Raw genomic sequence first — 19,419 nt, 5'->3', positions numbered from 1 at the left:
GCGGCCCTGCACAGGACAAGGGGCTGTCCATGCTGTCCATGTTAGCTGGCCGCTGGGCAGCTCTCCTAGTGCTCCTGGCATGAGTCTATGCCCTAGCTCCCTCTGGAGGGTTTATATGGGAGCCATCCTGTAGTGAGATTGTGGGGTAGAGTCCCACAGGTGCCCACTGCATGTATAAGGGGGTATAGGTGCATGGAGAGGGTGCTCCAGCCGGTTCTGCCTCAGAGCAAGGGCTGTAGGCAAACTCAGGGGCTCGGTACTCCCACCCTGTGGACAAATTGGGGATTGCACAAGGACTACCACCCACAGGGCAGGAGGGGAAGCTGAATCCAGCCTACACTTGGCAGCTCGCAGAGGACCTTGCCAGAGCATGGCACACCTGCAACCACTTAAAGGGAGGGAACCTCTTCCCTCTTGCATAGCCTCTTGCAATGAGGCTATCATTCCATGAGCTTTCAGGGCTACATTGGCACTGAATGCCCACCTTTTCCTAACTCACACAAGGTGGCATGGAGGTGAGAAATAGCCCTGACTGAGTCTGTGCATTACCCAGAGACTAAGCAGCCTAGCAAGGTACCCAGTGCACAGGGACAGGATGCCAGAAAGGAGACACCATGCACCTGGTTCTTCATGGCGGGGCTCCCACACCCAAGGCGGAATGCCCTAGGGAAGCCTCGGCCCGAAGGTTCACACTCCCACGCTGCATTGCTGGTGCGGCTCTGCAGACACTGGGCCTCGCTTAGTGACAGGACAGACTGGGGTGGAATGGAGGTGGCAGACCTTCTGCTGATTTACAGGCTCATGTAAAGTGCCGCCTGCAAATCTCAAACTCAGCTGGGTGAGCTCCTCCCAGAATAGGCACAAAAGCTAGGGGCATGAGAGATAGTGCAGCTGCGCCGGTACCCTCAGGCTGCAGGTGCCCCAGGAACCCCAGGACCAGGCCACAACAGTATCGAGCAAGTTATACGCACACAAGAGCCCTGGATGATGAGGCCTGAGAGCCAGCTCTGTTCTACCCTGCTCCCCAAGCTGTGCTTCCCGGCATTAGGGTGTGTCCAACCAAGGAGAAAGCAGCTTTCTCCAAACACATGAAACACCTGAACTAGCACGGCTCTGCCCTGGGGTACGTGTGAAGCAGAAAAGAAGTCTGGGCTCTCCCCTCTTTCCTGTGAGGGCAAGAGGGGGACATGGCATGGCCTGACAGCTGTCAACACCCCCCTCCCTTTCCTTCTCTCCCCTCAGTCCCTTGAAGATAGACTGGGACACCTTGCCTCAGTGTCCTCCTGCCCCTAAGGTTACTTAGCAGCTGCTCTCCAGGCCACTCTGACAGGAGGTGCAGCTCAGCTGTTAGCTGTGGTCCCCTCCCCACCTCCCACTGCTGCCCCCTCTTTGAAAAAGTGGGAAAACCACCTCTAACATGCCAGAGATTGGGAGGGATCCCGGCGCATTACAAATATCCCCAAATGCCCCAAAACTCAATAAGCTGTAATTAACACAGCTGCCTTGCCATTTTTTTGCAGAAAGGGCATAGCTGTCAATCAAACAGCCTATGCCTCCTCATGTTATCGTGAGTAACCCCCATCATGGCTGTGGTTCTTTTGGACACTCTAAACTCACTCTGTAATATGTTTGCTCTGATAGCAGCAGGTTTAATTTTAAACAAAGCAGAACTGAATTTGCACAAATGGGTAGGCTCAGATCAGACCAGTTAGGACCAATCAGCAAGCTCAAATTTGGACCAATCACAGGCCTGCCATGACTATATACGCAGATTTCTTCTGCGCTCCTTGGGTTGGTGTGGGAGCTCTTCCTCTGGTATACTGCTGTGCTGCTTCTCAGGTCCTGTTCAAATAAAGCTTCTGTCAGATGGTCCTGTGAATCTGCTTATGACTAATTTCTCAGGGCGTATGGGCGTGGGGGGTCCTTTAAGGCCACTTGGGATTCTCATTCTGAGTACGTAGACAAAGCAGTCACCTCAGAAGACCTATGAACACTAGGGGTTGCTAGCCTCAAAGCCCTCCAAAGGCCAGAAGCCAACAAAGATCAGCAGCAGAGAGCAGTAACCAGCAGAACTGACCAACCACATCCAGAACAGGCCAGTGCCAAAGGGTGGTGGCCAGCAACAGCAGAGACCAGAAACTTGTGACAGAGGCAATTGGCAGAGTCAACTGATGGCATCTGGCACAAGCCGGCATTGGCCAGTAGCAACTGGCAGCAGCAGAGACCTCCAACTGGAAGTCTTAACCAACAGCGTCCAGTACCACCTGTTGTCAATCAGGGCCCAGCTCTGTAATGCTAAGGACTGAGGGTCATTGGCACTCAAAGCCCAGGCCCACTAGCAGAGCCAGGTTTTGCCAATTCCTGATTTATATCTGAGTAGAGTGCAGGAACCCTTAACTGGCCACACATGGGTGTGGAGGAAAAGGAGGTAGTGGACCTGCCCGAACTATTCAAAACCCTGGTGCCACTTCCAGTGGATCTTTTCACAAATGCTATGCTTGGTATTCGAGTTTTTCAGCTGATAAAGAGCTCACTGAGTCTGCCCCAAGTCTCCTGTGAATTAGGGAGTCCGTTCCTAGAGGCTCATCATTGCTGGATGTTGCAACAAGTTAAGGATCTTGTTGGCCGGGCCACGTCCCCCAGTAGCATCCTAGACATCCTCTCCTTGCCAGTTGTGGCCTCTGCTAATATATCCACCCAGCCAGGACCCTTGACTAAAACCACAGAGAAGCTTCTCCTCCCTCTCTTTCCTTCGCCCTACCTCTCCTCCCTCACACAGCTCACTCCCAACAAACTTCTTTCCTGAATCCATTATCTGAGGGAAAAACAGCCATGGCCCAGGCCTTGGAACTGTCCTCCTGGCCTGCTGGGGAGACAGGGACAGCAGGTTAGAGAGGGAGCCAGGAGCAAGGTAGGGGCAGCAGCAAAGGGCAGGATCACCTGAGCCAGGAGTCAAGGAGTGTTCCCCAAAAGGGACAGCTGACAGGCCACTGTGTCTCAGAGAAGTCAAGGGAGGGCCTACTGGTTCTAGGCCTTAGGGGAAAGACCTTGAAGCAAAGTTCAGCAGGGCAGTCTGGGAGCAGTGGCAGCTGAGTGGCAGAAGCCCACAGGTGGAGGGGCCAGGAGGACAGTTCACTGAAGCAGAAACTAGTGGGTTCAAGTCACTTCATTAGAATGTTCTTTGAGTGACTCCTGGCTGGGTCAGTAATGCTGCAATGGGGGCTGCTGCTCCCCTAACAAAAAAGAAAATGCAGAGACAGGCTCACCAGAGAGCAGACGGTGAGGCAGGGCTGCCACGAGGGGCATCCCAGGTTCCCCTGCTGTTCTTTGATATAAGTCAAAGTCCCCTCATCTTACCAGATGGATGCCGTTGTGTCTCAGATGATGTGGCATTCAGACGCTCTTAGATCATTTATTTCAGGATTCTGGAGTTTTCTAGAACTCTAGATACAGTACAGTGTCATAATGGCCCAGCTTGGAATCTGGAGTCAGATAGACCTGGATTTTAATCCTGTATCTATGTGTGTCAGCTGAGTGACCAGGATATTAAATATCTTTGTATGTTAGACACCCCCCTGTGCAACGTGGATACTAAAAGTAGATGCCACACAGTATGTTGTGAAAATTCTAAGAGGAAAGTTATTCAGGGAAAGGAACATAAAGAAGTTAACTGATGAAGGGTGGGAGCTGATGAGAAGGAACTGTGGGGAAAGTGACTGAGGAGGGCAGTGGGCCACCCTCTACAGCCACGCAGGAGATGCCCTAAGGCCTAGACCAGTAGGCCCTCCCAGAAGGCATTTGGGCCCAAGGCGGGGTAAGATGTGGGACCAGAGAAGTAGGAGGTTCTGGGGAGATAAAAAGATACTGGGGCTCTTAGCTTTTTCTTTTCTTTTGTTTTTCCTACCAGCATTCGAACTCAGGTCCTTGTGCTTGCAAGGCAGGCAAACATGACATTATTGTTATTTTCTCCAAAAGGAACTAAGGTACCATCCTCTAGCTTCCTAATGGAGTTGCTGACACAAGTCCAAAATTCCCAGGTTCCCTAGCTTGAGCTCAGCTTTATACACATGGTATTTAAGTTCCACAACAAACCACAATAGACCGTGTGCTGTAATTTGGACCAGAACATCCTCCAAAGGCATGTGTGTTAAAGGCTTGGTCCCCAACCCACAGTACTACTGGGAGGTGGTAGGACATTCAGGAGGTGGGGCCTAATGGATGGGGCATGCCCTTGAGAGGATATTAGGACCCAAGCCCTTCCACTCTGTCTGTGCTTCTCAGACTTCCTCTGCCATGCGCTCCCACCATGATGTTCTGTGCACAGGCCCGCAGCAACAGGGCCAAGTTACCATTCACTGAAAACTCTGAAACCATGAGCCAACACAAAACCTTTCCACTTCTTAAATTGATATTGCTAATATTTTGTTCCAGTTACAGATGCTGACTAACCTACCCTGATGTCTCATTTTATAGACAAGAACTAAAGCTCAGGGTTCATATAATTTGCCTGAGAGTTCGTGTTAATAAGTGACAGCTGAACCGTGAAACTGGGAGTTTTAACCCAGGGATGATAAACTCACACCTCCCTGCCTGTGTGAGGCAGCAGAGACGGGTAGGGCTTGTGGCCAGCTCATGGTATTCACTTTCTCAATGTTTTATCGAGGCTCTGCTAACCAGTCACAACAGTGATCAGCTCTGCTACTCCTGTCTTAACTGTAGGTCTCAGCTGCCTCCCCTAAAAAGTTCCTCTCCATCCCCACAGCCTCCAGCCAAATTCTCATCACTCATACTCAGATGTGGCAGGGACGGTCCTCCGGCCTCACCTAGAGGTAGATTCTATCTGTCCCCGAGCACTCCCTCCTACACACACACACCATGCTGTCACTTCCTAGTCACCTTGGGGTAAGTCACTTAACTGCCCTGAACCTCACTTTTCCCACTTTGAGGAGCAGGATGATAGCTATTATGCACCATCCCTAAGTACATTAAATGTATTCACACTGTAAAGAGCTTGGCCCAACACCAAGGTGTGCATAGATGTCTTATTCCACTAGAAAAGTACCCTAGCTCTTTGCATCCTGAGGAACCTGAGAGGAGAATGGCTGGTCCTCGTTTCCCTTGCCTATTTGCCCAAGCGCACAAAGCAGGGAGGAGGGCTGATTCACCCAAGCAATAGGTCAGTTTCTCACCTGCCAAGTGGAAAACTCCAGCCGGACACAGTGGCTGCACAGATCTAGAGAGGACACCAGAGTAGCAGTAGCTGCTCGGAATCTGCTCAGCCTACTTAGTGGGGCAGGAGGGTTCAAGGGGAGAGCTGGACCCAAAGCTGAGCCAATCCCTGGCCCGGAGCACAACTGAAAAGCCAGGCCATCGTAAGCCCTTTGCAGACTAGAGTCTGAGTCTTGGAGGTCCCACTATCATGGTAACAAATCCTAAAATGCACCCACATTCTTCATTCAGAGTAACTCTTGTTTCAGTTTAAAATGGGTGTGTGTGTGTGTGTGTGTGTGTGTGTGTGTGTGTGTGTATGTCTGTTTACAAAATTGCTTTTGAAATTACTTGACTATGAGTAACTTGTTTAATTTACTACTGGCTAAGATTTTTCTTCATTCTGCATAATCTGTAGCTCTTGCCAAAAATCCAACTTACAAATTGTTTTGAAATATGACATTTGTGTAGATACTAAACTTTACAAACATTAAAGCTGACATGCTACTTTCTGAAGGCATTTTGTTAAGCATTTTTCAATTTTGACTTTGCTTTTTTTATATTTTACAGCCCCAAAGCTTTTTTCAGATCTCCCACACTTCCTAGGCCTCAGAAAGTCTGCCCTACTGCTGCAGGGGACAGGTTTGCAAAGAGCTTGGGTGCTTGAATAACCCCAACTCCAGAAATGCAGGTCACCCCTTGGGGCCAGCTGTAGAGCCCACCCACTCGAATGGCCCAGGCACCTATTTGGACAACTTTACTGTCATTTTGAAAACACAGACTACAGCAACCTCTGTGACAAGATGCCCCAGAAACCACAGTAAACGTGGGACAGAAGCTGAGTTTAAGGCTGGATTCCCATGGCACAGGCTTGCTTCAGTTTCTTCCCGTACCACCCTCCCAGGTACTTGTACCACACCTTCTTCCTCTGAACTGGAATCCGGAAAGCACATCTTAAACAAACTCCCTGGAAGATCCTGTCTCCTTAGGTTTGCATGTTACGAGCATATGTTCACATCTACCAAGCTGCCCTAAGAGGCTGGAAGTACACAGGTATACGAGGTGGGAAAGGAGCCCCCTCCAAGCCAGTGTGACAAGGCTGTGCCAGCGACCTGGGGCCAGGTGTCCCCCTCAGACCTGGCAAGCTGGACAAGCCTAATCAGCATCTCTTCTCTCCTCTAGCTCTTTCCGCCAAAATCCAAGGGTACGCAATGCATCACCTGAGCCCAGTCACTCCCTAGAATGTGCTATACCTCCATCCAGAATGCCAGACACCCAACCTCAGGAACCCCCATGGCTTTGCCCATCCCAACAGAGACCCTTGTTCATTACTTAAATAATCTTTATTTCTCATGCACTTGGAAAATGGGTCATATGAAATGCTACTTGTCATAGCAAAGGCCTCAGTCCAGAACACAACACAGGGGGCCAGCTGGGATCGGGGTCTGGTCAAAGATCTGGGGACCTCAAAGGGGATGCCATCCCCAGAGCTACTGGCAGATCCAGCACCCTCCAGCTGCAGTGACCCCAGACACAGCACAGAGCACTGCCCTGTCCCACAGAGGCACAGGGACCTGACCCAGAGAAGCACATGGACCGGGACATGGACAGAGAAGGCTGCTGGGCAGTAACTAGGCAGAGGCAGAGGTCCAGCACCTCAAAGGCCTGAATCCATCCCCTCAGGCTAGGCAGCCCAGGGCCATGAGCAAACTCCAGTGCAGAGCTGCTGAGCTCTGGAGAGCCTCGAGAACGCAATGCCCACAGCAGAGGTGCACAAGGCTGCCCCTCAGCTACATAAACAAGACCAGGGATCAAACTTCACCTCCAGTCAAAGCTCGAATGTGCCCAGGCAGACCGAAGAGGCTAAAGGGGCCAGCCCCTCATAACCTCTCAAGCCACTATGAACACTGGAGACACCCATAGAACAGCCAGGCTTCTGAGGATCCTGGGACAGGGCCATAAGTAAGGCCAGCCCTTACATCTTCATCATCAGGTGCCATCTGAATCAAGATAACGATGGAGCAGATTCCCTGGTCATTGCTTTCATGAGGTGGCCCAGGAACAGGACACAGTCAAAGACATGCAGGACAGAAACGAAAGAACAGGGACATGCAGAACCACAAAAGGAAGGGCGGGGTCTGAGAACAAAACGTGGGCATGGTCGTCACGATGCTGAGATGGGGTGGGCACTGCATGGGCCAGGCTCACTGAGGCCCTGGGCTTGTGGCTATGCCTGCTTCCTCCGGAATGGTTTCTAGCATCTCGCTCTGGACGGCCTGTGTGATGAGTGCCAGCTCCTGGCACAGGGTCTCGTGACGGTAGCCCACGCGGATGTCTGGCACATTGGTACGGCGGATGTCGTTGCCCTCAGGGCCCTCCTTAGTATAGTTGGGTCCCAGCCAGTGGCTCTTTACCTGCAAAGGTACGAATAACAGACACAGCTATAGCCAGTTCCTAACTACTTCCAGGAATAAGCCTAGGACCTCAAATACAAAGGAAGGAAAGAGAGAGACAATGCCAAGGCCCACACAGGCAGGTGCAATACCTTGTGGGAGAAGCCACTCATGAGCACGCTGTTGCGGGCCAGTTCACACATGTCACAGGAGCTGAGCTTCCATACTTGGGTGGCAATGCTGTACTCCTCCATCAGCGGTTCCTGTCGGAGCCAGCCAGGTTCTCAGACAGGTGTGCCTGGCCCAGAAGCCTCTGCCCCTGAGATTTGCCACTTAGTCACTCCAGCCCACCAGTAGGGGGCAGCACCAGCCCGGAGAGATCCCAGTGTCACAGGACACTAAATCTGGCTGCCCGCCAGCCTCTGACCTTGGTGAAGTGGAACTGCAGAGGATCATCAGTAGACAACGAGACCATGAGGCCACGGGACAGGTACTCAGGTAGTGGGTTTCGGTGGTAGCTGAGGAAGAGGCTATTGTTGCTGAGTGGAGACATGGCGATGCCAATCTGGGCCAGGTAATACAGGTACTGCAGGACTGGGGCCTGGGCAGAAGGAAGAAGGGCCTGTCAGGTGGCCTCAAAGCTGGGGGAGGCATGCCACAACGGGGGCTTAAGCCACAGTAGTAGGCAGGGGACGTGGAAGGACCTGGTGTGAGAATGGCAATTCACAGCCAGAAACCAAGCTAGGGCTCCGTCCAGAGCTGGGGCAGGAGCATTAGTTATATTGGGAAGGAGGAATGCCATCTGGGGGCTGGGTAAGGAGGAGGATCAGCTGCTGAGGGGCCTGGATGGTTCAAAGGAAGGTGAACAACTGTGAGGGAGGCTGGCGTGCAGACCCTGACCTTACGCAGAAGCAGCCCGTGGGAGATGTTCTCGGCCAGCATGAAGGCTGACACCAGGTGGTGGATGGGCCCAGCCTCCCCGCAGTGTGGCCTCAGCACAAACGTGTGGAAGCCCCTCTGCCTGGGGGGGCATGAAGATAGGGTCAGCTCAGAGCCTGGGCTCACCTGGACTCACAAGCCCCCACCCCAGCAATACATTCCTCTAGCCAGAGGCCATGGGGGCAGTGTCAGATTCCTAGCTGGGAGGGGTAAGGGATGGAGTCTGAGGGCAGAGAAAGCCTACCCAGTCCTGGACAGGGTAACAGTCAGGTCAGGGCTCCGGTGGCCCCAGCCTAGGGCACCCAGAATGAAGTCTGCTGGGTGAAAGACCCAACAGCAAGTGGAGGTTCAGCACCAGGTGGGACAGGCACCTGCGCAGGTGGTTCAATGTGGCCATGTTGGCAAAGGTGTAGTACAGGTAGTAGGCGTAGGGTGGGTTGTCCTCCTCCACCCAAGCCTCCGGGAGGGGGCTCTCCAGGTTGAAGACATGGTTCTCTGGCTTCGACTCATCATCCACGCTGTCAAAACCATCCACCTGGCACAGGAGTCCATGGTCAGGCCTAGAGAAGCAGCTGGGCATGAGCCTGGCAGTCCTACCCACACCCAGCCTGTGCCGCTGCTCACATGCTCCAGAAAAAGGTGCAGCTCCGGGTGGCTGGCGGGATGCACGGTAGCCTCAAACAGTGGTAGGAAAATGTTCTCCAGCATCTCCTGGAAGTTGGCCAGTTGGCCTTTGGTGCGGTACACATCACTATTGGCAGGAAAACACACAAGTACATGTAGGTCAGAGACACAGAGAAGCCCTGCGGGCAAAAAGGGTTGAGCACAACTGTACCACATTGGAAAAAGAGGGGTCATCAGGATGGGGCAGCTGGACAAATTGTGGGTGAGCCTGGGAGGCCCCTCCTTGCACTCAGAGGGCTAGGCCAGGCCAGGGGAGGTTCAGCCACCCCTAATCCTGGCCCTCATGTCTCCTCCCACTCCAAGGGACACTCACAAGAGGCGGGGCACCTGCACGAGCCAGCGCACGTTGGGAGAGTGTACTCGGTGCATCACGGCCCAGCGTGCCAGTTTGTCCCACTCATCCCTTGAGCGCCCGTAGATGGAGAGCCGCAACTCTGCATTCTGGTATTTGCTCTCCTCCAGGTCCGCCATCACCTCCTAAACACGTGTGGAGCAGCTGTCAGACCTCGGCTCCCTTCCTGGCCCTCTCTGCACCCACCACACATGCTCAGGGAAACCTCAAGTTTCTCCGGCCCTGCACCTGAGCAGTCCCCATACCTTGATGATGTGAGCAAAGTACTTCCCAGAAACCCTGTTGTCCGTCTTGATGAAGATCTCTCGGAGCACGGACTCCCCAATAGGGTTGTATTTGGCATTGAACTTGTCAAAGCGGTGGAAGGTATTCCTGTCCTGGGAAGAGGAGCAGCCCCGGTCACCCCTGAACCCTGCAATGACCCACCCTCTAGCCCATGCCATGGGGACAGACCGCGTGCACGTCAAGTGTGTCCACACTCAAATCATAGGCAGTGAGATTCATGCTCTCAAAGACCTCCCTCAGGGTCTGCTCTCGGCCCTGCTCCACATGCACGATCTCCTCCAGGTGGCGCTTCATTGCCCGCTTGATGAAGCGCAGCAGATGCTTCTGGTTCATGCAGGATGAGGCGTGGATGTGTGTGTCCACCTGAGATGGAACAGGGTGCTGCTGGGTCCACTGAAGGCCAGAAGGGCCGGGGCAAGTACATACAGGGGGATGGGAGAGGGCTCTCCACACTGGATGCTAGGGTGGGGCCCAGACACTGAAGGAAGAGGCTGAGCAGAGAAGCAGGGTCAGACACACAAAGGGCTACAGGGTGAAGGCCTACCTTACGGATGTTGTAGAAGTCTCGATGTGGCACTTTCTTCTGGGCAGCCAGCTCCTTCATCTCATTGAGCAGCACATGCATCTGGAACTTTGAGCTCAAGTACTGCAGCCGGCGGTAGCAGAATGACTTTCTGGGCAGAAGGAAGAAAAGGAACAAGGCAAGGACTCAGGCCCTGAAGGAAGCACCTGGGAAGGGCCCAGGGAATAGAGCCAAGGGAAGAGGCACGAGGGTGCAGGCTGGAGACTGCCAAGAGGGCAGCAGACAGAGGAAAGGTCTAGGGCTCAGCAACCCGGGAGGGCAAGAGAGCAGGTTACAGGTGTCTGGGGCTGAGCAGTGCAAGACTGGGAGTGGGGCTGGGGCTGGAGAATCTGGGCTGGGAGCTGAGCTGCACAGGTACACTCACATGGGGCCATTGATAATCAGGGCCATCAGCACATTGACGTCAGCCACAAATTCCTGTAGGTCAGGGTACGGCAGCTCCACCTCTGAGCAACTGGCATAGAGAGGAGGTTGGGTGAGGCAAACAAGCTGCACCTGCAGCCCCTCCCAAGCCAATGTGTCCTCCCATATCAGCCCCCCAGCACACACCACACCCCTTACTGCTCATCAGGCTCCCTGTGAGTGTAGACATGCACCACGCCGCGCACCATTCGCAGGCCCAAGCCCAGGTCCCCAGGCATGGTGCTCGGCTCGCAATGCTCGTATGGGTGCTGCTCCAGGGCAGGGGGATGCACTGGGGCATCTGCAAGGTGGGGAAGGTGGAGTCAGGACAAAGGCTCTTCCAGGCCAGCTGGTGCCCAGCCCAGGGGCCCAAACAGAGAAAGAGACATCAAAGGCTCCAGTGAGGCTGCAGCACTGGCCCCAAACTCTGCCCAGCCCCTCCCATTCCCTAGCACCAAGAAGCTGGAATGACTCTGGGTGTGAGAGAGGCAGACGGAGCAGAGAAGCATGTGTCCCAACTCAGGAGCCCAGGAGCCCAGAGCACGTGGAGTGGGGCAGGGATGGGGGACCCCACCAGCAGACACAGGAGTGTCAGGGCTCTGCTCATAGGTCCGTGTCTCCAGCGGCTTCTCAGCCAGCTGCTGCAGGTAGCGGCGGGTGGTGGGGCAAAAGCCCTGCAGTGACAGGGCCGTGTACTTCTCCCGGATGAACAGTGCCCGCACCACACTCTTGGCTGCATCCAGCAGGTCTGTGAATGGCACCTGGGGATGAGGACATGTGGTCACTCCTGAAACTCAGACTCATGCTCACCTCCTCCCTGTGGCCTTCCCCAGACCTCACACCATCCCTACGCCTTGCAGGCTTCGACTCCAAGAACACTCAGCCCACTCTGGTCTCAGCGGATCAAACAGCTCCCAGCCAGACCTTCTCACCTGGTGTTGGGAAGACAAAATCCCTCTCCAGGCCCCAGCCCAGGCTCCCCAGCCTAAGGGAGGCCATTTGGACACCAGGAGAAGGAAGACCAACGCCCCACCCCACATTTACCCCACACTTCTCTTCTCCGGAGATGGTGACCCGCTGAAATTCTCGTTCCAGCACATCACGTTCCCGTGAGCCGCGGTCACCCTGCCCTTCACCCTGCTCCTTGTAGAGCCTACACAGGAGGACAGCAAGGAGGGCTTGCAGCCTGCTGCAAGATAGGCCCCAGCTCCACATCCCATGTGCGCCCCTCTGCCCTCCTCACTGTAGATCAGAGTCACTGTCTGTCTTCAGGAAATCTTGCTTGGCTCGAAGCAGGATGTCCGGCTCCAGCCTAGGGGCAAAAGGGGCAAGAGGTCAGCCGAAGCACAAGAGATAGCTCTGACTCTCAAGTCCTGACACTGTGCTGGGTGCTGTGCATATGTTGTCACTTGTGGTCCTCTCAGGCAAGGGACCCTCACAGCTGGAAGACCCTACTCTGTTCTCACTTTAGAGATGAAGACAGAACCACAACCCTGCAAAGCCTGCACTCTGTGCTACCTCCTGGGTGGGACCCAAAGGGGTAGATGACAGAGGAAAGGGACTAGAGGGACACATGACAGGCTACACAGCCCCTTCAGCTGCCCTCCCTGCAGCTCTATGCCGCACTCACTTGACATCCTGGCTGATCTGCCGCTCCAGCCGCTGCCTCCGCTCCTCCAGCTGCTCGATGGGGCTCTCCTCCGGGAACTCATACGGGGCGCTGCGGAGCTCACTCTCTGCCAGTGAGCGGCTGAACAGCTCCTAGTGGCAGAAAGGAGGAAGGATGAGAGAAGCCTCAGGCCCTGCCCAGCCTGCAAGGCTTGAGCATGGGTTTGGGCAGCAGGAGCCAGGGTTCCTGAGAGAAGCTGAGGATCTGGGGCAGCCAAGCAAGAGATGAGAGGGAGTGAGGTGGGGGGCATGGGAGCTGAGCAGGGTGTGGGACAGGGGTGTGGGACACCAGGTGATACCTCTGCGATCTCCTTGCACTTGCCATCCATAGACGTGCGCAGGTCAAGCGGGAAGTGCTTGAGGCAGGGGGCGGGGCCCGGCAGGGATCGGGCAGGCTGCAGCGGAGGGGCCCCCAGACCACCCCGAGCCTCTGCAGAGACAGTGATACCAGGGTCAAGGGATGGAGGGGCACAGCCTGGGTGCCCCTGGAAGCAATGGCCCCTGCCTCCTCGGGCCAGCCCCCAAAGGAGGCCAGGGGCTGGACAGTGGGTAATCCCACAGAGCCCAGGAGTGAGCCCTGGGGTAGCCCCCAAAGGACCTCACCCTCACCACCCCAGGCTCCTGGAGGTGCTGTGTCTGCCCCTAAAACAAGTAAATATATTCACTCCAGAATAAGAAGCTGAGGTCATGACAGCCTGTACTTGACTGCCTCCCAGCAGTAGTTCACGTGTGTACACATGCATACACACACAGACACACACCAAGTGCTCAGTGAGGACCGGTCACACCGTGGCCCTAGACCTCCAACACCTGTTCCAGCCCACAGCTTCCAGGGCAGCTAATTCAGGATCAGACCTGTCTCCAGGGCAGCCTGCTATTCCAGACCTGCAGGGCACAGAGGAAGCCACTCAGCTCTGACCTGGGAAGCCAATCCTTAAGGAAGGGGAAGCCCTGGTTGGCAAGGAACCCAGCCTCCTCCCTGGAGGCCTCTGTCTCCCCAGGACCCCAGGGCTGCCAAGATGTGTCCTGGCCCCAGCCTGCCCCTCCCACTGCTGGCTGTCCCTCCAAAGGGAGCCGCCAGTGTGTGCCACTCAGAGGCCCCAGGATCTGGGCCAGAGGCTCCATGAAGGGCCCTGGGGAGGAGAAACTCAGAAGCCAGAGGTCTTTCTCTATTAAGGACAGAACTCTTCATATGCACCACACTAAAGGCCTTCACTGACAGTCTCCTGCTGCCTGAGCTCCCAGCCTCCCCAGGACTCTCTCCCCAGGGAGGCTCAGCAGCCCCAGCCTCCCCACCAAAGCTCTCTACAGGCAATCTGGCTTTCCCAGCCAGCTTTAGAGGATGCTCCCCTCTAGTATCTTCTTTGCCCTCTCTACCCTGGCTTAGGGAAGAACTGCAGGCTCTGCCCAAGTTGCATGCCTTAAGGCCTCTCTGCCCAGACGCAGGACCCATGCCCCAGCTCACCGTGGTCCCTGGCTGGACCCCACCTGCAGAGTTCAGTCTGCTCAGCCAGTAGCCTTGTGCCCCTTGCTCGCCTGTTTGCCTAGTGAAGCTGCAGCCAGTCCCCTAGGACAGCTTAGGGGCTGGCACAGGCTGTACCAAGTGCAAACGCAAGCAGGAGAGACTCTGGGATGACCATAAACAGGGGGCTGGGAATCCAGAAATCCAGGGAGGAACAGCAAAGTTGTGAGACGGAGGAAGTCCAGAACTGAAGAGGGACTTAACCTTTACAGTGCTGGAAGGCCTAGTCAGACACAGGGCTCCCAAGGGGAGATGTAAAGCAGGCTGATATGGCTAGGGCATGCTAGTAGGGAGGGGCAAGCTTTCTTAAAACTACTACTCTAGGGGACAGGGAGTGGGCAGGGCCTGGCTAGCCAAAGTGTAAAAAAGAAGAAAGAGAGGAGGAACAGCTCTTCTATCAGAACCCAGCAGTCCCAGGCCAGCTTCTCCGGCCCACCAATGTCCTCTGGGCCCCAACTTTGGGGGGCAGGGTCCTTGCTGGGAGGAAGAGCTGGACAGCAACTGGGTAAATGGCTCAGTATGAGTAGGGGCAGTTACTGAAGTTTCCTGGCCCTAGACCTCCAACCCCTGTTCCAAGCCCATCATCTGGACACAGACAGTCTGGGAGGAGAGCTTTGGGAGATGGGACTAGCGTTTGGAGGACCGGAGTCTGAGCCCACATATCAGCATGTCTCTTCCTCCAGTGCAGGCTATAAATGGCCCCGGTCTGCCTAGCAGCAGTCCCAACAACTCACAGAAAAAATTCTCTGGACATGTTCTGCAAGGCCCTGGGTTCTGCGCCCAGATGTTTGTGACTGAGAGACCCTGGGACTCACAAAACACATCCCACACAGACCCTACTCATTGAGGAGTGCAGGAGGCTCTTGGGCTCGGCACAGGGCCAAGGCAGCTGAACATGGAAGGTCAGGTCAGTGAGAGAGCAGAACTTGGCAGGGGCGAAGATGAGATGTTGCCACCTCTTACTTAAATGAGGGCAGATTCAGAGGATGGAGATGGGCTCCTGCCCTCACCCTGAGGGTGTAAGGTCTCTGCTAGCTCAAAAACCCTGAGCCTGCACATCTCCTCCACAGAGAGGATCCAGACCAGCTCTAACAACCTCAAGGAGAGGCACAGCTTTGGGGCTGGTCTGTGTCCGCTCAGCAGAAAGGCCCTAATCTGAAGCCCCCTCCTAGCAGAGTGTCCCGGGGCCTCCACAGCAATGCTGAAGAGAGCACGGCAGGTTCCAGCAGCCAGATCCACCCCCGCCCTATCAGGAGACTGCAGAAGGTTCCTGGGGGTTCGCTGGAGATGGCACACAGGCAGTAACCTCCATGATCCCCAAACCCAGGCCTAGAAGACTCAGTGCCTGCTGGTTACTTCTCCCAGGACCTGTGCCCACGGCTCTCAGCCACAGCACTACATGTACACACCCACACTCACACTGGGAGTCAATCAAAACCAGAAGGGGCTTCTCCACAACCATTCCAACTCCAACATTCTGGCCACGTCATTTCCATCTTGAAATGCCCCTTCACTCACTGCCAGGACTGTCTCAGTGGAGCAGTGGCACCCACAGTTTTGACTCACAGATATCAGATGCTCTCACCATCAGACCACCCACGAGTCGCTGGTTCAGCAATAGGGCACCAGGCTCAGAGGCCCCGAGCACGCATCTGCTAGATGGTACAGACTTGGGCACAGAGAACAGACCCTAAGGACAGTATAGATCTCAGACCAAGCAGGGTCAGTGACACAATACTGGAGGGGGACAGTCAGGCTACAGGTACAGAAAGCTGTGGGAGGGGGGTAAACATGACCCAGCTACCAAAATGGGTGTGGGTCTTTACTTAGCCACAAGGCCTGAGAACCGCAGATACTGGCAAACACCCCTCAGCAAGCAGAGACCCAGGCAGTCAGCCCTCACTGCAAAGAACACAGCCACGCCACACCACCAGCTCCAAATGGTGCAGAGATGCCCACAGAGCGGGGGCCGAACCAAAAGGTGCACGGCACACAGTACACAGGTCTGCCCCAAGGACACCCCGCTCTCCTAAGGAGGCTCACAACAGACTAGAAACGAGCAAACCATGGACAATTAACACAGAGCCCCCAGCTCTGAGATGAGGAGTCTAGAGCCCCAAAGTGAGGGAGTCTAGATCTGGGGTCTTGGAGAGAGGACCAGCCACAAAAGGATAGCCTGAGTCTGCCTGAGAAAGGCACAGGCACCCTCAGGGTGGCCAGTCCGCAGGCCAGTCTGTCCCACACATCCCCACTCCATTCACACTCTTCACACGCAGTCTCAACATATGTACCCGCAGACACGTGTGCACACAGACCTCTTGATGCACCCACACCAAAGCCCACTCCTTGTTACAGAGGGCAGCATCCCTGACACAGAAACCTCAGTAACTCCACCCCTTCTCCCTCCCCACACCACCTCCCAGACCAGCCATTCCCAGCTGAGGGGTAGGGGGCACTGCTGCGGAAAGGGTACTGGAGAAGGGGGCTCCTCTCTGAGGGGTCCACTGGCCTGAATGGGAAGGGGGGGCACCGAACTGGGGCCTCGGGCCAGAAATCACACTCACCTGGAACCGCAGAAGAGGCCTGCAGGCTGGCCCGCTTCTTAAAGGGGTATTTGGCTTTGGCTTTGGCAGGGCCAGATGGATACGATGCCATGGCTGAGGCCAAGGCGACAGCGGAGGAGTCTGAGAGGCACCGGTTGGGGCCCGGCTCTGCCACATCCAACCCCTTCCTCCGCCCCGCCCCCAGCGGGAGTGACTGATGCAGGAAGCAGCGCCCCGCAGGCGGAAGAGGCCCTGGCCACGATTTCAGATGTTGTCTAGGCAACCTCAGGGAGTGAGGCCTCCATCCGTGCCCTTTATCCCTCCCCTCCTTCCGCGGCCCCTGGAATGACCTGACCGATGCTGGCTGAGCCTGAGGGTACGGGATGAAGGCAGAGAAAACAAGATGAGGCAGCCACTAGCTCTGCCCTACTGCCCTCCTCCCCTTTCAGGAGCTCTCATCCCTTTCTAGGACGCCAAGGCAAAGGAGGCAAAGTCCAGGCTAGCTGGTCCTGTCAGAAAAAAATAGTAATATACAGTATCCAGTACGGACTTTCTTCTCCCGGCTGAGCAAGTGTACTGAAGACAGCACCTCTGGGGTAGAGCCCCCTTTTTTCTTCTCCATGCCACCCCGGACTCCGGAAGTAACCCAGCTGTGGAAAGTAGACAGAATTGACAATCCCAGCCCAGGAAGGAGGCCTGTCCCGGTAAAATTCCACTGTCCAGCAGAAGCTGCTTCCATGGAAAGCAGGGAGGCCAGGAGACAGGGGCATGTCTCGGAAAAGACTCCAGCCTCTTCTAAGTGTCCTTGTCGGACTCAAGCTTTCCTTCCTCAGACTTTTTGCAGGAGATGGCCGCCTCTCCTAGACCTTGCAGACTATACTAAGACCCCTGCCCTTTTGTCCCTGGGCCACAGCACTTCCCTGGTGCAGAGTCCTACCCTGCAGCCCACGCGCACACACTTACCCGAAGCCATGCCTGAGTCCCGAGGGATACTGAAGCCGCGCCCAAGGCTCTCCACAGCCGGGAAGCCCAGGTGTAAGGGGAGAGAAGATAGGGTCCAGAACGCGGCCAAGAGGCTCCAAGCGCCCCTGCCCTGGCACTGAAACGGGGTAAGGCAATTTTTCAAAATTGCCAGTTGGATGGAAGCAGACCCACGCCAACGCCAGTCTATTGAGTGGCCTCGGGAGACCCCGAAGTCCCGACCCCCAACCCCGCACTCAAAAGGCGGACAGGCCACGTGCTCCTCAGAGCGGACCGGAACTTGTCTAAGCTCCTTGCAACACTCGCTGGAAATTCGGGATCCGACTCCCACTGCTGGACTGTGGGGGAGTTGCGCAACAGGTGTGACCCCACCACCTCCTCGCCGGCACTGCGCCAGCCTCTGCGACTCCAGGCGAGGTCAGGCCCACGGCCCCGCCCTCGGCCAGCCGACCCCGCCCCCACCATTTTTTCTCTTTCCGGCCGCCACGTGGGCAGTCACTACCACGCCTCGGTTGGCCTGGGCCGGCCCTGAGTCTTGAGCAAGTTGTGTGCGTCAGCTTCCTCATCAGGATTGCATGGGGTAACGACAGAGGGGTTATTGTGAGAATTAAATGTAACGCTCCTTTGCACAGCTGGTACAGTCAGGACCCCATATTAAGGTCCCAGGACTCACTGTAAGCAGAAGTCCCGCCCCTGCAGTCTCTATATTCTCACCTGTGTCACTGTTTTCTTCTGGCAGGCCTTGGTAGGCAGGGTATGCTGTTCCCCTTCTCACCTTAATTGCTATATTTGGTGGTTATGAGCATAAATGCTTAGCCAAGAAGTCTGGGTTCAAATTCAGATTCCTCCCCTAGTTCCTGACACTAAACAAGTGACTTCTCTGTGCATCCATTTCACCCATAAAGGAGTGTAGCAGTACCTGCTTTATATGGCAGTGCTTAAGGTAAATTAATTAATATAAATGCTTACAACCGTGTGTGGCAGTTCAGATATTGGCATTGCTCTGGCCTGTTTTGGATCATTATTGACAGCCTGTTGATTCACTTTGCAGCCTATAAAGAAGATAGCTGTTTCAAGGACTATACACTATCTAGCCAACATCCCCAATCCCAAGGAGCAGCAAATCCTACTTAAAGGGATGTTGTGGAGGAAAGGCCCTTTATTGAATGTAATTAAGTGTATGAGCAGCAATCAGTCTTTTCTCTGTTCTCTCCCTTGCCCTTTGTCCCCACACCCAGTTGTTCTAAAACTGTTGGTCCAGCTCCTCCCAGTTCTCACCACCCCCACACCAAGTTCCTTCCCAAACTTTGTCTTCCTCTTCTCTCCCCACTCTGGATTCTATTCTGGACTTTGAACCTTATTTGCTACCTGCATCTGGTGTCACCTCCATTGATCCCATCTACTGCTCCTCACTCCAAACCAACCAAAACCCAGGATCTTGGGCTGGAACATGTAGTTCAGTGGAACAGCACCTGCTTGCCCAGCATGTGCAGGGCCCTGAGTTCAATCCCCATCACTGCAAAAAACAAAACTGTGTCCTCCATAAATATGGGGGGAAAGGTCCATCTCAGAATCAATAAAACCTAAATAAGAACAAGAAGATGCCATATATATATCCAAATAGCAAAGACAAAGAATCTTAAATAGGGTGTAGTGAAATGGGAAATACTACTGGTGACCATAAACCTTCATATGATCTTTCTGAAAGCCATTTAGTAATCACGATTCTCAAGAGAAGGGTCTACTTAACTTAGTAATCTACATCCAGGAAACTGTTCTTTTAAAAACAGCTGCCAGAAAAAAGTTATGCCCAAATTGTTCATCACTGCAATGTTTACCACACAGAAAGTTTGGAAACT

At 54.7% G+C, this 19,419-nt stretch overlaps 1 protein-coding gene across 7 annotated transcripts; it reads right to left on the bottom strand.

The window, feature by feature from the left end:
* Nucleotides 1-6,540: 6,540 nt before the first annotated feature.
* Ampd2 (adenosine monophosphate deaminase 2) lies at nt 6,541-17,992 on the bottom strand. Of its 7 annotated transcripts, XM_010605990.3 has the most exons (20): nt 17,543-17,992; nt 16,601-17,088; nt 12,814-12,944; nt 12,477-12,607; nt 12,090-12,158; nt 11,891-11,999; nt 11,689-11,778; nt 11,421-11,607; nt 11,006-11,147; nt 10,809-10,898; nt 10,406-10,535; nt 10,030-10,224; nt 9,822-9,953; nt 9,538-9,701; nt 9,165-9,291; nt 8,912-9,075; nt 8,502-8,622; nt 8,029-8,202; nt 7,754-7,864; nt 6,542-7,622 (listed from the first exon to the last, which is right to left on the bottom strand). In XM_010605990.3, the coding sequence occupies exons 2-20, from the start codon at nt 16,689-16,691 to the stop codon at nt 7,413-7,415; spliced, it is 2,568 nt and encodes an 855-aa protein (XP_010604292.1). In that variant the 5' UTR covers nt 16,692-17,088; nt 17,543-17,992; the 3' UTR covers nt 6,542-7,412. The 7 variants fall into 7 exon arrangements, with proteins under 7 accessions (XP_010604293.1, XP_010604295.1, XP_010604292.1 ...); XM_010605992.3 differs by lacking the exon at nt 16,601-17,088 and having other exon boundaries at nt 17,543-17,990; XM_010605989.3 differs by lacking the exon at nt 17,543-17,992 and having other exon boundaries at nt 16,601-17,536.
* Nucleotides 17,993-19,419: the final 1,427 nt, after the last annotated feature.

Source organism: Fukomys damarensis, unplaced genomic scaffold, assembly GCF_012274545.1.
Source record: "Fukomys damarensis isolate Sample0158 unplaced genomic scaffold, DMR_v1.0_HiC HiC_scaffold_33, whole genome shotgun sequence".
NCBI lineage: Eukaryota > Metazoa > Chordata > Mammalia > Rodentia > Bathyergidae > Fukomys > Fukomys damarensis.
The sequence above is the reverse complement of the archived record's forward strand: the minus strand, read 5'-3'. Positions and strand labels throughout refer to the sequence as shown.